General features: G+C 43.4%; 1 protein-coding gene and 1 long non-coding RNA gene across 6 annotated transcripts in view; one reads left to right on the top strand and one right to left on the bottom strand.

Annotated features, from left to right (window-relative positions):
• The window catches only part of RGS17 (regulator of G protein signaling 17), a 99,594-nt gene that overhangs the window by 76,672 nt on the left and 6,065 nt on the right, over window positions 1–16,857 (top strand). For 3 of the 5 annotated variants that reach the window (XM_077349292.1, XM_077349282.1, XM_077349302.1), the window contains exon 3: window positions 13,079–13,168. The exons of 1 other annotated variant lie outside the window; for it this stretch is intronic. In XM_077349292.1, the coding sequence (XP_077205407.1) occupies window positions 13,079–13,168 (90 nt within the window). The remainder of the gene's footprint in view (window positions 1–13,078; window positions 13,169–16,857) is intronic. One more of the 5 variants, XM_077349311.1, reaches the window with a different exon arrangement.
• Window positions 199–7,287, bottom strand: LOC143843371 (uncharacterized). The gene is made up of 3 exons (XR_013233543.1): window positions 5,325–7,287; window positions 3,935–4,061; window positions 199–2,999 (listed from the first exon to the last, which is right to left on the bottom strand). It is a non-coding gene; the product is annotated as an uncharacterized LOC143843371 (long non-coding RNA).

Raw genomic sequence — 16,857 nt, forward strand, 5'->3', positions numbered from 1 at the left:
TTCCGTTACCCACCGGTGACCATCCACTTCCTTCCAAGACTCAGAGGCTACAGATCCCTGCCACATAGGAGCTGCCCCTGCCAGTTGAGCTCCCTGCCTGGGGGCCTCTAGCCCCTGGCTCTTGGGGCTCCCCAGGAGGGCACCTCACCCCTAGATAACTGAGCCATCTGGCTGCAGCCTGGGCTGGGGACACACCACCCTAACACTTGCCTGCAGCCTTTCCAGGTCCTGGGCGGAGGGAAAGGCCATCCACAGAATTCTTCCATCCGCACCCAACCCCAATCTAGCACCCATTGTATCCCTGAATGCAGCAGGCTTGGCCCCTAGTGTAAAATAAGTGTCTGTCAACTTCTAGAACCTTGTTTTTGCCAGACTCTTTCTTCTCTGTCCTATCCTCACAAGACAGAAGTAGGTTAGGTTGAAAGAGAGAGATTGCCCCAAGTGCCCCCACGAAATGTCATAGCCAGTGGGAATTCATAGTCTGAACATCTGATCTCTACATCACACTGGCCCAAAATGAACATCATATATTCTGTAGCTTTGTTCAAGTTTGCTCAGTCCTATAGAACAGTGGTCCCCAACCTTTTTATCACCGGGGACCACTCAACGTCTTTTACTGAGGCCCAGTGGGGGGGGGGGGTAGTTTACTCCTCTACTCTCAACCACTGCCCTAACGCTCTCTGATCGCTATGGTAATGTTTAAACATCCCTTCAAAATAAGATACAGACACGCCACAACAATGAACATAAGGAACATTTTATTTTCATGGAAATTTTAACTCGTGACAATGACAAATCAATGGGAACCCTGAGCTTGTTTCTCTGCAATGACACCCTAAGTGTGTTGTAAAGGGCCGGGGAGGATGAAGTAAAGGGCCGGGGGGGGGGGAGAAGGCGTCCTTCGGGGCCCACCTCCAATTAGTCAAAGGACCACAGTTGTTCTGAGGTCCACAGGTTGGGGATCGCTACTACAGAACATTCCTCAAATCCAACAAACTGGGATCAGAGAATGCACAGTTTTCATTTTTCTCCTGACCTTTCCTGTGCTGCTGTTGAGGGTCCTGAGGTCATGGCCAAGGGGGCTGCAGCAGGAAGGGGGGAATCCAGACAAATCTCTGCTCCATGATGTCAACTGCCCTCTCTTATACAAGGGCAGGTTTGGAGCCATCATTCCTTTATCGATCGATAGTTCATTTGTTAAATAGATAAACATCTCTGAAAGAATATATATTAGACATTATAGTCTAATAGAAAATGTATATGGCAATTTATATTTATGTAAGCCTTCCCTGCATTGCATTAAGTGTCAGTATTTATTTTTAAATACCCCTGAGAAATGAGCTCAGCAAAACATCAATAGAGAAGACTTAAGACTTTATTCTAGGACGCAACTAATTTCCATATATTTTTAAAGGCATCAGCTTACAAGGCATATCCAGAGTTTCTCATTGCTGTTCTTCCTTCTACCACTGCCTATTTGCTGGTATTACCGATGCATACATGCAATTATTAAAGAACACTGTTAAATATCACTAAAGTGATTTGGCTAGCAGGAGTGCAAATTTTGCTCAAAGAATGACTCAACAATAGATTGGTTAAAAACATGGCCAAAACTTTTAATAATTTATCAGGGTTGGCACAGCGTGAGAGGGGACCCAATATCTAAGCAGTGCGCTAATTGCTATGCGAGCCAATTCCTGATTGCCAGGAGCCTTTTCGTTTCCCCGCTGGAAAAGCAGACCCCATGCCCCAGGAATCAGCCTACTTTTTGGAAGCTGCCTGACAAAGGGGGCCAAAGGTTGCAAACCGCTCTGGTTGACCCCACAGCCAGCTTGGCCAAATGGGCACGTGCGCCTACCCCGCTGGGTTGGCTTTTTGCCCATTCTGTACCACCTCCTAGGGATGCCCAAATTCCCAGGGGAGTGCAGTCACACACTGCCTCCCTTCAATTTCACACCCTCTCACGCTAAAACCCCCGCCAAAAAACGCAGTTTAAGCCACGTTCCCGCCAACCCTAAGCACATTAAGCCATTCCAAAAGGGCGAATCGAATGCTATGTAACCATAAATCAGTCCCCCAGTTTGTCAGATGGACCCCGTCAGGGCGAAAATATGCCTAAACTTGGCAATCAATCTCTGGATGTCGGATTACCCTAATACCCCAAGCCTTGACCACCCTAGAAACAGTGCCATTAACCTTTCTTTTTTGCCCTATTCACTCTTGATGGTCTCACCGCATGCCTCCAGTCACGCCTGTCCAGCAATTCAGACCAAAATATGACTGTGTCTGAAAATCTGTACAGCAAGGTCCAGAGATCCAATAATATGATTTTAATTAATTGCCGCCCAGGTGTCAATGGCAAATCGTTTTCACCCAGGTGGATGACCAAGGCAGATGGAGCTCCATGGTTACGTTCATGTTGTAGGCTGTGCCTATCAATGCTGGCCACTGCATGCCTTGGTAGCCGATCCAGATGACTCTAATCCTGTCACCAAGTCCCAAATGTTCTGTCCATCCTGACTGAGAAACATACAGACCGGCCCAAAGTACAATGCAATTTAGCCAGCAGGCCTTTTAGTACGACCCTGGTGATAGGACGCCGAGTGTCAGCAGTGCGTGGTTTTACCCGTTTCCAACCTTTTATGACTTTTTTTTGGCTAAAAACGATGTTCCAGGGTCTCACATACCAAGCACTTTGCTGTAAAATGAAAGCCCACCTAATGACATCCGTAGTATAGTAGGTGACCTGCCAGCCTGCCACAGCAGGGCTAAATAACATAATAACAGGTCTTCCAGCACAGGCCAGCAGGCATTGTGGCCCAGCCTTTTGGTGAACCTAGTGAAGCCCCTAACTGCTTCCTCATAGGGACTCCAGGTAGAGGGGGCTAAGGACTCCATAACTCCTTGCAGAATTACTCGACGCCAAGGCTCCATAAGCATTCTGGGAAGACATCAGGCTCCAGGTTGGCTTCTTGGACCAGAAATCGAAATTTTTCGCCCTGCAGCCCAGCAATATGTGTGGCAGAGAAAAAAATATTATGATCAAGGCATAGCAAAACCAAACGCCTAACCAGCTTCATGACTCCTGAGGACTTGGCTGTCTGTTTGTTCACTATGGTGACAACCGCTAAGTTGTCACACCAAAAGCGAACTCACTTATCAGCAAACAACGGATGCCATAAGGCAACAGCAACTAAGACGGGAAACAACTCTAGAAAAGTCAAGTCACGAAGGACTTCATCTTCCCTGTCAGGTGGCCACCTGTGTGCACACCAACGATTCTTGTAATAAACGCTAAAGCCCATACTGCCTGCTGTATCTGAATGGACTTGTAATGCGTCACGTAAGTCCAAAGGCGTCTGCCAAATGGCTATGCCATTGAACTTCTCCAAGAATTGTTGCCAAATTGCCAAATCCTCTTTTATTTGCTTAGTGACCCTAATGCGGTGTCCCGGCTTCCTTACCCCAGATGTCGCCCTTGCCAACCTGCAAAACGCCCTTCCCAGAGAAACCACCTTACAAGCAAAGTTTAAGTGGCCCAGGAGAGACTGCATCTCTTTTAGAGTGGATTTTTTGCGTGAAGCCATTACATCCAATAAATCCCTCAGTACTCGAAGTTTCTCCTCTGGGAGCCGCGATGTACCCAGCTCAGAGTCCAGCTGAATGCCCAAGAATGTCAGATGACTGGCTGGACCTTCAGTCTTTTCTTTTGCCAAAGAAACCCCCCACTTCCTCGGCCACCATCTGAAATGCCTTCAAACGGTCCACAGAAATGGAGGTCCCAGCAGGAACGGCAAAAAGAAAATCATCCAAATAGTGTGTGACCTGTGTGAAACCCCCCTTTTTCCTCACTGCCCATTCTAAAAAAGAACTAAAAGCTTCAAATGCCACACAGGCAATTGAGCACCCCATGGGCATGGCTTTGTCTACATACCAGTGTCCTTGAAACTGGAATCCCAGCAGGCCGAAATCCTTCAGGTGGACAGGCAGAAGATGGAAGGCTGATTGGACATCGCTTTTTGCCATCAAGGCACCTTGTCCACATTCCCAAGCAATGGACACTGCACGGTCGAATGAAGAATATTTTACCGCACATAACTCAGGTGGAATGGCATCATTAACGGGGTATGAAAGATGGTGGATAAGGCAGTATTCCCCTGGGGCCTTCTTTGGTACAACCCCCAGCCGCGATACCCACAACTTATCCAGTGGGGGAAATGGGAGATATAAATGGTCCAGCTACTCTGCCCGCTTCATATTCCTTGGCTATCTTCAGAGCAACCACATCTATTGCAGATTTTAGATTGCTATAACTCATAGCAATCCTATTGCCTTGATAGGGAATAGGAAAACCCCTGCTGAAACCATCTGCAATGTATCGTATGGCCTCCCTTTTGGAATATCTCATCAGTAGAGGAAGTAAAGCTGTTAACTTTACTGGAGTTGGGGCCAAGGAAGTCAGGGACATAGGTACAGGCTTAATTTGTTTTTGTACCGGTTGAAGGTCCTACATTCCCCGATCCTTCCTCCTTCCTCATAAAGGATCGGACCCCATGAAAGGGTGCGGAGGATCCACCTTGATTGCAAACCCCCATGGCTTCCGCTGCATGCTTCGCAACGAAGTTCGAAAAGGCAGTGCCACTTTTTGCAGCCTTTATTGTTAAAGTCCCAGCAAGGAAGTCCCATGGTCCTCCTGCTGGACCCCGCTGCCATGAATTTATCCCTCATCCTCTTGACGCTGGGACCTACGTTTACCAACCAGGTGTCATGGTGCTTGACATCCCACCTTGCTGAAGCATTTTGGGATGCCAATTCCCTAAACACCTAGTCGTACTCCATAGGTGCTTCGTCTCCTGCCAAATCTCTGGCCTCCAACACATTGGCGAGATGGCGCCCAAGGTGCCATCCCCGCTCGGGGTAAGCAGCAGCAACCAGTGTGAAATATTCCGTGTAACCTTTGAGCCAATTGTCAAAAGTCCATTCATGAGCAGGAATAATTATCTGCTTTTTCTCATCTTTTTAACTCCCTGTGTTGCCCCCTTTTCCTTTCCCCTAAATGAAGGAAAATGCATCCACATAATAGCATTCAAGTGCCCGCTCCTGCAATTTTGTGGGCAGGTGAACGCCCGGGGAAATCTCTGCGTCAGTGTATCTATTTGGGGGAACTCTGTCCCCGACCGGAATGCCTTCCGCATCCAGCAATTGAGTGGCCTCTCCCTGCCTGTAGTGCAGCCACGTTGGCAAACCAGGGACAAAAGCCCCCTCTAGCCAATACCAGCCCTCCCTCCTTACTTTCCTTTCCTCCTCCCAGGAGGAGGACTCACCGGAGGATGGACTGCTGCATGCAGTGTGCCTGCGCTTATGGCCACCGGTCCTCTGCCGCCTTCTGCGCCTTCGGCCACTCCCAGTTCCAACCCTTGAAAGATCTACAGTATAAGAACTTGAGCCCCTGCTGGCCTCCTCAGATGTGCTGTACCTGTGGGAGCAACCATGCCTGGCCTTGGGCCCAGTAAGCTGAGCCACTTCCTGACCCGCCCTCCCTGATGAGTGTGCCCGCGTCATGCATGAGCCTGCAGCCTCCTGGACAGCACCCATCCCTTCTTCTCGCCGCTCGCCGCCGCACCAACAGCGGCTGCAGTAAGTTGCGGCCGCATATTATTAAATGATTGTGAAAGAATATAAAATGAAAGAACACTGAACAGTGAAGATAAAAATAGTAAAGCCATTAATTCCAAGTTAGATGTTACCATGACAAGCCTGAGTCCAGGATGGCTCAAATAAGTTCCTGGCCATTCTGGCCCACCCAAACTCAAAGGTGACCGAAAGCTAGTTCTATACAAAATTGAAGCAAAACTGGAATAAAAAGATATTTCCTTTATACTCCATGACCTCTGTTGGCATGATTCTGGTTGAACAATCAAATGTAGACCCAATGATTTCACCTAACCATTGGTGTTACTAACCAGATGATTCAACCAATCATGTTAGATTGCCAATTACCTCTGATACTTTACAGCAGATCCAATTAAGCAGGCACCTTCCTCCAACCCACAAACCTTTCTGTTAATGAGCTGGTATGTGGGGACCCACTCTGGTGGCCTTGAAAATGTTAGGCCCAATGATTCCCCCAGCTCCTGTGAAAACCTCCCATTCTTCTTATCTCTTCCTCTGAAGGTACAGTCAGTTCAGTGTTGGTTTCTCAGAAAGGAGAAAATGGTTGTGTTTTTCTAGGTCTCAGCATGAACAACTATTTGAATCTTGAACAATGAGCTATGAAAAAACACTAGTCTCTTGACAAGGAATCATTGCATTTGCCCAACAATCAAATGTATATTACCTGATATGACTTGTGGGTATATTGCATTCATTGACATCCCGGTTCATTATTATTAATTATTAATCTAAAGAGTTTAGGGCTATATACATGACACTCACTCGTGAGCTGCGTTAATGTCAGCCAGCAGGCTGTTTATATCACAGTGAATGCTGAAAGATCCTTCATATGTTCACTTTACGAATGAAACTGGGGATCTAGAAAATGTGTCATTTCAGTCACACTTATAGGTATAGATTGCTTGGATGCACATATAAAGAAAAATCATGTAGACCTTGATCCACTCAACAGTCACCTCCAGATTAGAATTCTGTAATTAGCTCTACACAAGCCTACCCTTGCCCTAGAGACCTGGAAATTGCAGTTGGTGCAAAATGCGGCTGCTAGTGTCCTCACTCGAACATCTTCGAGGGCCCATATCCAACCTGTGCTGAAGCAGCCACATTGGTTGCCAGTTGCAGCCTGTATCAAGTTCAGGGTTTTGGTATTAACCTTTAAGGCCCTTTGCAGTCTGGAACCCACATAACTAAGGAACCGCCTATCACTTTATGCCCCTCGCCTGGCTTTACACTCTGTGGGTATAAATTTGTTGGTGATTCCCAGCCTGCAGAGGAGAGACACCTGGGTGTAAACTGCACGGAGCTTTTATTCCAACCCCAGATCGATTCAGTCCCTGCCCTCTACACAGAATGGGATTTCCGTTTGGATTTTGGGCGATTTAAACTTTCCTTCTGCAGCAAGAAGGATTGATCCGGTGTGACCCTACCTTTATTGTGTGATATCTCAGAGTGCTTTTAATCCTCAATATCCATTTGGGAAAGAAAGCTCTGTGGTAGATAACCTCTGATAGGCTACACCTGGTCATGTGACATGCTTGCCTTAAAGGAGAAGCCCCTAATTTCTCTCAATTTCTGTAGATCCTGGATTTTTCCTCCCTCCACTGCCTTTTTTGATCCTCTCCCCCACCCCTCCAAGAAAAGAAAGAGGCTCCCTGCTTGGCTCCTCTCCCCCCCCCCTTCAAGAAAAGAAAGAAAGAGGCTTGGCTTCCTCCCCCCTTCTGAACTACCCTAACCACGTGCAGAAGACTTTCCTGTTTCAATGAGGGGGGGGAAGAATCGAGTTCAAAGCGATTTGAATTCAACAGGATTGACAATGGAATAAAGAAAGTAAGTGCAGACTCTGCCCTGGTCTCAACTAGGGCCAGAGCATTTTTGACCTTGGCCCCAACCTGGTGGAATGAGCTCCCAGAAGAACTGGGGCCCTGCAGGAGCTTGCATGGTTCCGCAGGTCCTGTAAGATAGAGCTCTTCCGCCAGGTCTTTGTTTGAGGCCAGGGTACGGAAGATCTGGGGCCTCCTCCATACTGAACATCCACCTTCAATAGATGTTTCTCTAAATGTTTCAGCCCCCTGTGAGATACTGAAGGAAGGAGGGAAGTGGGCAGGGTGGGACTTGGTTTCTTATTGATAGTCTCATTTCTGGAGCTGTCTTTTGGTCTTATATGTAATTGGAATTTTAATGCTTTTATTGTAACCCGCTGCAAGATGCTGTGCAATAATAGTGGGTAATAAATGCAAGTAATAAATAAATAAACAAACAAACATTGTATACAGTTTTTACATACATTCACTGTAATTTATAAATATGGCTGGTTTTATTCTATACCAGCAGACTGGAACGCGAGGCTGAAAGTGTAGCTTGCAAGAAAATAAATGTCAGATTTGAATTAGGGATTCCAGTCATGCTTTTCAACCACCATCGGTAGATTTCTAGACTACATATTGATTTCTAGACACTGATTTTCTTTTATTTGCCCCTCCCCTCCCAAAATTAGTTTTGAATCATAGAATCATAGAATCATAGAGTTGGAAGGGGCCATACAGGCCATCTAGTCCAACCCCCTGCTCAACGCAGGATTAGCCCTAAGCATCCTAAAGCATCCAAGAAAAGTGTGTATCCAACCTTTGCTTGAAGACTGCCAGTGAGGGGGCGCTCACCACCTCCTTAGGCAGCCTATTCCACTGCTGAACGACTCTGACTGAGAAAAACTTTTTCCTGATATCTAGCCTATATCGTTGTACTTGAAGTTTAAACCCATTACTCCGTGTCCTTTGCAGCCAGCAGAAACAGCATCCTGCCCTCCTCCAAGTGACAACCTTTCAAATACTTAAAGAGGGCTATCATGTCCCCTCTCAACCTCCTTTTCTCCAGGCTGAACATTCCCAAGTCCCTCAACCTATCTTCATAGGGCTTGGTCCCTTGGCCCCAGATCATCTTCGTCGCTCTCCTCTGTACCCTTTCAATTTTATCTACGTCCTTCTTGAAGTGAGGCCTTTGCTATGCTTGTATTGCAACCACACAAAGTTTTTCTCCACTTTGGCTCCCAAACTGCAGTAGGATATTGTTTTTTTGTTGGGGTTTTTTTTTGGGGGGGGGGGTAGCATCACAACATCATGCTCTAATCATTCACTTTCCACAGTTTTCCTGTCATTAGTATACTCTTTCAGAAAAAAAATGCTGTGAAACTACATTAGCAATGGGGAAACTTGCATTTTCAGAAACTCCACCCACGTCAAGGTCATTTGCTTTACCTCACATCCACAGCTGCGATCCCCTCTCCCTTAATATCATCAGAGGGCTCAACAACAACCGAACAGTAATTACAATGCTCTATTGCCCCAACTTTCTAGTTTCTCTGAATTCTTTTAAAGCAACCCTTTCAGAGGAACAAGTACACAAGTACAAATTTGTAAAATTACTGTGCTAATGGTCCATAGCAATTACCCATTTTTAAAAGTCTCCCCTCCTCCCACATTTCTCCTGTGGTATAGCAGGGGAGCAGTGGGGACATGAAACTAAGCACAAAACTCCTGTTTGGACACTCCCACCCTGTTGCCAGCGTGAATGCCTCTGCATTTGCAGCAGCAAGGAGGGATTCACAGAGAATCATCCTGATGTAGGTGCGACTATAAATACCATGTGTACAAGTACTCTACCTTAATTTGGCTAAAAATAAGCCTTTTACAGTTAATAAATAAATGTGTTGCCACATGAATTGTATACAGCTATTTTTAGTTACCAGATGCTTTTCAAAGGTTATAGTTTAAAGATTATTGCAGAAGGCTAAAGCATCATTACCTGAACCCATAATATGCCCCACACATATACCTAATCTCATCCCATATAGAGAGTCTTATGAATCTTGAAAGAAAACATTATCCATTTTATTTCTGAAATCATTGGAGTCTACAGGGTCTAACTACACATTACTTTCCCCCAGGGACTTTCCCAGATTGGGTAACAAACATGTTGTTTCTCAGATGTATTGGGGGCTGTTTTGGATTGGGAGCAGGATGCATGGGGACAAGCAGCATAGATCTTCCTTACCATGCCAGTTTCTAAACAAGAAATGGTTCTTTTTGGCACATTAGGGGCTGCTCGTATACTGATAAAACTATAGGTCATTTTTTCCCAGTGTGGAGGAGGGTCTAAGCCATGATCCTGATCCAAATTGGGTCTGGGAAGCATGTTTCTCACAGATACAACCTCAGAACATATACAGGAGGGAAACCAGCATGTAGTTTGGCCAGATGTCATGGTTAACATTTGGTCTTCAGACTATTCACCCCTCAACACCCTTGATAGTGTACCCTCCCACTTGTACTCTATTGAATCATATACATTTCATTGCCTATGATTTGCTTACTCGATGCAATTATGTTGCACCAATAATGGTGAATAATAGAGGGTGTGGGGAACCTATTTAGGTTCCTACAATCTTGGTCTTAGTCAGTGAGAACTATTCAGTTTAATGTAATTATTCTGAGTAAAATTTGCTTGAACTCGGTGAATTTTAATGCTGGTTGTGGCTAACTCTTTGCATATGCTTCTGTGGTATTCAATCATGATTGACTCAATCAAAGCCCTGTCTATGGTCCAGAGGTTCATGTGCTCACCTTGGGTCCACACTGTGAATGTAAAGTCAGTCTATTTTGAGTCTGTTTGCTATTCAGTACCTATTTGCTGACCCCCCAATGGAAATTAAGTAGATCTCAGTCATAACCATTACTAGATCCTTAATATGTTGACTCGTTCCATGTATCACCTATGATGTTGTATGTAAACCGCCCTGAGCCATATGGAAGGGCAGTATAGAAATCAAATCAATCAATCAATCAATCAATAAAATAATATTAATTGTATATGATAATATATCATATTATTACTATGCCAAATCCATGCACATTGCCAAACCTGTACAAGACCAACCACAGCCATAAATCTGGCTAATGCAACCCTGGAGAAAATCTTATGTTTGCTGAAAAGTCATAGAAACCAAACATAAGGAAAGAATAAAAAATGTTTTTTTGTGTGTGTGTGATAATTCTTTGGAGTATGGGAGAAAACATACCCTTTTCCACTAAGCTTTCCAGATGAGTTGAGTAGGTTTTCAGGCAGTACTCAGTTAGTCACTGCAAGGAGACATGCGGATGCTGAAAAGCAGGTTTTTTTATTGGTGTGGAGAGACCACTGACCAAGGTGCCCCGAATGCAGTGATTTATGCAAAATCTAAAGGCATAAAATTCTCATATCTTACTATTGAAGAAGAATGGATTTCTGGAGCTCACATGCATATATTTTATTCCTTTAAGATTATGTATTGTTTGGATTAACTATCTAAGCATACGTAGATCATTCCATCATATATATATATATATATATGATAAACATAGAATGTTATGTTTCTGCAACTCCAAATCAAATACACGGAGCTCACAAGGCAGCACTGTTTGGTAAATTGTGTTCTAAGAGGAAATTGCCATTTAGATCAGAGCTAGGGAACCACAGATAAGAACTTAAGAGAAGCCATGTTGGATCAGGCCAACGGTCCCTCCAGTTCAACACTCTGTCACACAGTGGCCCAAAACCACAGGTGCCATCAGGAGGTCCAGTAATGGGGCCAGAACTCCAGAAGCCCTCTCACTGTTACTTAGGCCCAAGGAGTTTGATAGTAGAAGGTGGCAGCAAGAAGCTGCACAATATATTAGGGACAGGAGGTTGTTGCTACTGGTCAGAATGTTCTGCAGTACAGCTGAGCTTCTTTGCAAGCTGCTTCAAATACATGCCATGGTCTCTGAAACAACATGCTACCCTAGTGATGTGAATTTCTGGGTATTTAAAGGGCTACTAAAATTGCAAAATATAAGCTCAAAATGTCTAGTAACATTGATAAATAGATACTATTAGATAACTCCAATCTCAATTTTTGCAAGGACATCATGCAGGAAAGGCATAGGTGAAAACTGCTAAAGAGATATAACTACTGAAGACTTAAATCGAGAGACCAATTTAAGGTGGGTCTAGAGATCTCCCAGAATTACAGCTGATCTCCAGATTACAGTGCCCTTGAAGAAAGTGGCTGCTTTGGATGTGGACTCTATGGTGTTATAACCCACTGAATTTCCTACCCTGCACTCCCAGGCTCCATTCCCAAATCTCCAGGAATTTATCAACCCACAGGAATTTATCAACCCACACTAATTCTGGTTAATGAAAAATTTCCCAAATATCCCCCCCCCCACACACACACACACATATGGTACCAAGTTTTGTTATCTCCTAGAAGCAGAACATGGACCAGGAAGCAAAATGAACTAACAGCTAAGCAGCACAGAAATAAATGCTTTAAAAAACAAAACAACTAGAACATGCCTTTTCACAATCTTTTCCTGGGCTGAATCTGCACCGGGCTTTTTATCCCTGGTGAGCCTGAATTTTAAAAAGTCATTTAGATATTATTGGCTTTGCATTTTGATATTTAGTGCTTTACATTTTCCATCTGCAACATCTATGATTGATCTGCGGTGACACTACCTTTCTCCCATGATACTCGCTACATTTGAGAAAACTGCTCCCAAAGCCCCAGTATTAAGTTTAGATGTCTGCGTTTTGCCAGATTAACTCTCTCCCTCTCCCCTGTGCCTCCAACACTGATGTTACATGATAGTCTGTTGCTGATTGGTCAGGGTGTCAGGTCTGCCTGGTTCCCGGTTACCATTCCCTCACATGACTTATTTTTGCCCTCATTTCTAAAGTGACTGTGCTCCAAACCCGCACTTCTATGTGCTGAGATCTGCTTTTGGATTGTTTCCCTCCCCCTTGTTCTCCCCCCTTGCTCACTCACTCAGGAAAAGAAAAATAAACAAGCAGCCTCATGCTCCATCCCCCCCCCCCCAATGCTTTGGCTGTAGAGGAGACAAACAGCAGAAAATAAACCCCTCTCCAGCTTTGTGCTCCTTCAGTGCTGGCTGTGGAAAGGAGAGAGCAGCCACACAATTAAGTGTAGAATGCAGTCTGTTTCAAGTCAGAAAAAAGGGAAGAGGAAGATCCTGAATTCAGCAGGATCGACAAGGGGTGGGGGGAGTAAGTGTAAAAAACTGATGCATATAAAATCCAATCTTTTGTCCAGACCCACTGCCATCATAATTCAAAATATGAGAAAATTTTAAAATGTGCAAAATTCTTTTTTAAATGTGTGAAAATATGTACTCTGGTTTCATTGGGTTTTCTCTAAGCATGTGACAGGAGTTGACAGGGAAAGAAGGAAGAGACTCCTTTGATTTACCAAGCACACATAAGAAAAATGTGTTTAAGTATACAGATTCAATTTAAGCCTCAATAATATATATTCATTATTTTAAGTTAATTTTCTCTAGACAAAATAAAGTGTTGTACTACATTGCAGCCTCACTGTTAGGAATGAAGAAAGAGGGGACAATACAGGAAGGCCAGCACACACAACCAAAATGGAGAGCATCCAGGTCATAGAAGAGTGGTAAGTCTGCCCTTCATCTTCTTCAGTGTTCTGATACTGCTCTTAAGAAACAGCCTGTTATAACCTCTTAAGTAGATCTGTGCATGCACATGCAAATGCTTGCATTTCCCAAAGTCTTGGAGAATTACATGGACAGTCTAGATTTCAGTCTGCTGCTCCCACCTGCTTCACATCATTATCCATAAAACTGAAGAGGTACAGTTATAGTCCAAGTAAATCAAAGTTCTGCCTTTCTTTCCATCCATTTGTCAACATAAAAGTGTATGTTTCCTAGAAGGAAAAATGGCTGTATGGACTACCACTATGTTCATGGCTCTGTGTGTTCCTTACCTCCCCCCCCCCAACAAAAGTGTTACAATTCTGCATTTAAGCAACTGAAACCTTGTGCTAAATAAAAAAAGTTTTGCTTTGGTACCGTGTCTGTCTGCCTTCAAAGGACAAAGGTTTTGCATGCAGTCTCTGTAGACAGGCACTGGAGGTAGCAGTTAGATAATAATATATGCAACATTCCCCTCAACCTAAGTAAACAGCCAGCATGTTACTTGTACTCTATGAACGGTGCAGTGCATGGTTGCCAACTTCTACTTGAGAAATTTCTGGAGATTCCTGGAGGCCTATGCAGCCACTGAAGTACAATTTGGGAGAGATCCTAGAGGACTATGGAAGGAGGGGAAGGCAGGGACATTGCAATTCATAGTAGCACAGCTGTTCAGTTGCAAAACAATAATTAGTAAAACAAATGGGAATCCATCATCTTATTAACCGCCCTGAATGCAGTCCTAAATAATTTAGCTTTAGAAACTTGCCTAAAGAACAAAGAATAGTTGACTTCCAATATTCTTGGGCAGGCCCTTGCATAATGTAAGGGCCACCACTGTGAAGGCTGAAACCATACGTTGGCATGACAGTAGGGAGAGAAGGTATTGTGTGACCGGACTTGCCACACAAGTTTAGACAGGAAAAAGTCATTCAAATATGTGAGTCCCAGGACATGAAAGTTTAAGTGTTTGAAAACTAGCACCCTGAACTGAACACAGAAATAAACATGCAACCAATAAGGTGATTTCAAGATAAGGAAAATAAATGCAAAACAACTAGCTCAGCCAATAATCAAGTTACTGTGTTTTGGATTGACCAAATTTTCCATTTTCTTCAAGGGCAACACATTGTAACAGTCTAGTCTCAAGGTTACTACAGCACAGTTCAGTTGGCTGAATCCAAAGGAAAGATATCTTCTTTGCTAACTGATGTTGAAAGAACTGTACATTTGGCCACCATACCAACTTGTTTGCCTAACAATCGAGCTGGATTCTACGAAGCTCCCAAACTTTTAACTCAGTCTATTGAACAAAGACTCACCAGATCAAGAGTAGGCAGCACAATCTTTCAGAAAATGTGCCTTGCCAACTAACATCAACTCCATCTTAATGGGATAATAACAAACAAAACAAAACAACAACAACATCAACAACGCACTGATAATCACATTCTTAACTTTTTTTCTCTACAACAGAATCACACTCTAAGCTCATTGCTGTGTTTCAGTCTCAAACGGTAATTTGTATAATTAGGGGACAGACTGTACAATTGTGCATGACTATACTGCAACTGACAATTCTCTTAGAATTATGAAAAATCGGAGAACTACATTTGTTGCTCTGCGCTCATGTCCATTTTGCAACAAGAAGGTTGGTTCTTATATGCCGCTTTTCTCTACCCGAAGGAGGCTCAAAGCGGCTTAGTCGCCTTCCCTTTCCTCTCCCCACAATAGACACCCTGTGAGGTGGGTGAGGCTGAGAAAGCCCTGATATTACTGCTCAGTCAGAACAGCTTTTTCAGTGCTGTGGCAAGCCCAAGGTCACCCAGCTGGCTGCATGTGGGGGAGTGGGGAATCAAACCTGGCTTGCCAGATTAGACGTCCACACTCCTAACCACTACACAAGTAAACTCCATGACTTTAGATGTCATTTCTCATGCAGGGACCGCCCTTATAATATTTCAGGCAGAGAATTATTCATCATTTTATTCGGACTCTAAAGCAATTATTTTGAATTTGTCATATTTTCTTTTCATACCAGCTTAACATATAGGCACAGTCCCACCTTATTGAGTTGCTATAATTCACAAGGACCTGGATATTTAAAAAACAATAATAATTCCATCAACAGAATATCTGATACATTTATTGCTGCTTGGATCTCCGAACTTTCTCTTGCTTCAGGACATTGCCACCTTGTGGACACTGATAGGTTTGTTTTATACAGTACAACATCTAACAATTGGGAAGAAGGCTTATCAATTAGGTGTGTCCAAAAGCCCATATCTGTGGGTACATGTTTTAATAATCCATGAAGAAATCATTTTATCCATGCAATATTTACAATTTATGTATCTCTGCCTAGTGCCAGTTATGAAGTGAAGCTCCCACTGGAGAAGGCTAAGTATAAACTAGATGCTCCTCTAGTTCATGCAGTTGATCTCCATAAATCTCAATTAGTCTGTGAGCTTGAGATAATATTGTGGATATTTATGTTCTCACAGGAAGCAGGCTATTCTTGTCCAAGCCCAATATCTGTCTAAAGCCCCAGAATGCAACAGAATATGGAGGATATGATGCCTTCCAATGGCTCCCTCTTTAAACACACTTGCGCACACAATCCATGCTGTGTTTTGCCCCACCAAGTTGACAAAGATTAAAAGGAAAGCATCCATTTTCTCTAAGCACTTGAGATTGTCCAAACACGGCATGAGAAATTGTCCCAGAGACCCCACAGTGTTGCAGGAGTCTCTGGTTGATCTACCATTTTCGATGGAAGAAGTTGGGTCAAGCATATCCGGTCAGTGGTAGCTCCTCTGCAAGGTTCTAGGCCTCAAACCAAAAAGAGCCTCAAAGGGTAAACTGTGCTGCTGCCAAAAGGCACTGAAAATAAATTAAATATAATCTAAGAAAATTTCTATTATGTATCTGTAAATGTATTTATTCTATTTATTTTTTGCAAAAAATCTCCTCGGTATTGAATCATAAAACATAATGTTACAAAGGCATTCCAGTAAATAATTCTTACCTATTTCAAGGCATGTTGAAGACAAATCAACATCCAATGCAGTAAAGCCATGGAGAGGAGGAAGAAAGACAGCAGTGACTCAGCAACACATAATAGGCTTTTAGGTTTTTCATATTATGTTTTATGATTCAATACCGAAGAGAGTTTTTGCAAAAAAAATAAATAGAATAAATACATTTACAGAACCATACTGGAAATTATCTTAGATTATATTGAATATATTTTATTTTCATTACACATTGCCTCTTGGCAGCAGCACAGTTTACCCTGTTGAGCTTCTATTTTGGCTGCATTTTGTACATTGTGCAAACCTTTTCTTGTAATATTTAGGTTCTAAGCCTCAACAGATATCCTAGTATAGGTATAGTAGCATTCAGACCCATGTTGTGGTTTTGTCTTTGGTATTTTTAAAATTAGTAACAGATATGTACTTTCTTTCTTTTAAATGAGTTTTTGTTTGGTTTGGTGTTAATGACTTATACCTTTTAACGTTTGTGTATTATTTTGCTATTCATGCTAGGAGTAGGATCCAAAGCACACAGAGCTCCCCAAAATTCTGCTCCTGGGAACCAAAGAATGCTTGGAAACAGTTGGTGGGGTGGGAAATAACAACCTGCTGTGAGA

Source organism: Paroedura picta, chromosome 1 (assembly GCF_049243985.1).
Source record: "Paroedura picta isolate Pp20150507F chromosome 1, Ppicta_v3.0, whole genome shotgun sequence".
Lineage (NCBI taxonomy): Eukaryota > Metazoa > Chordata > Lepidosauria > Squamata > Gekkonidae > Paroedura > Paroedura picta.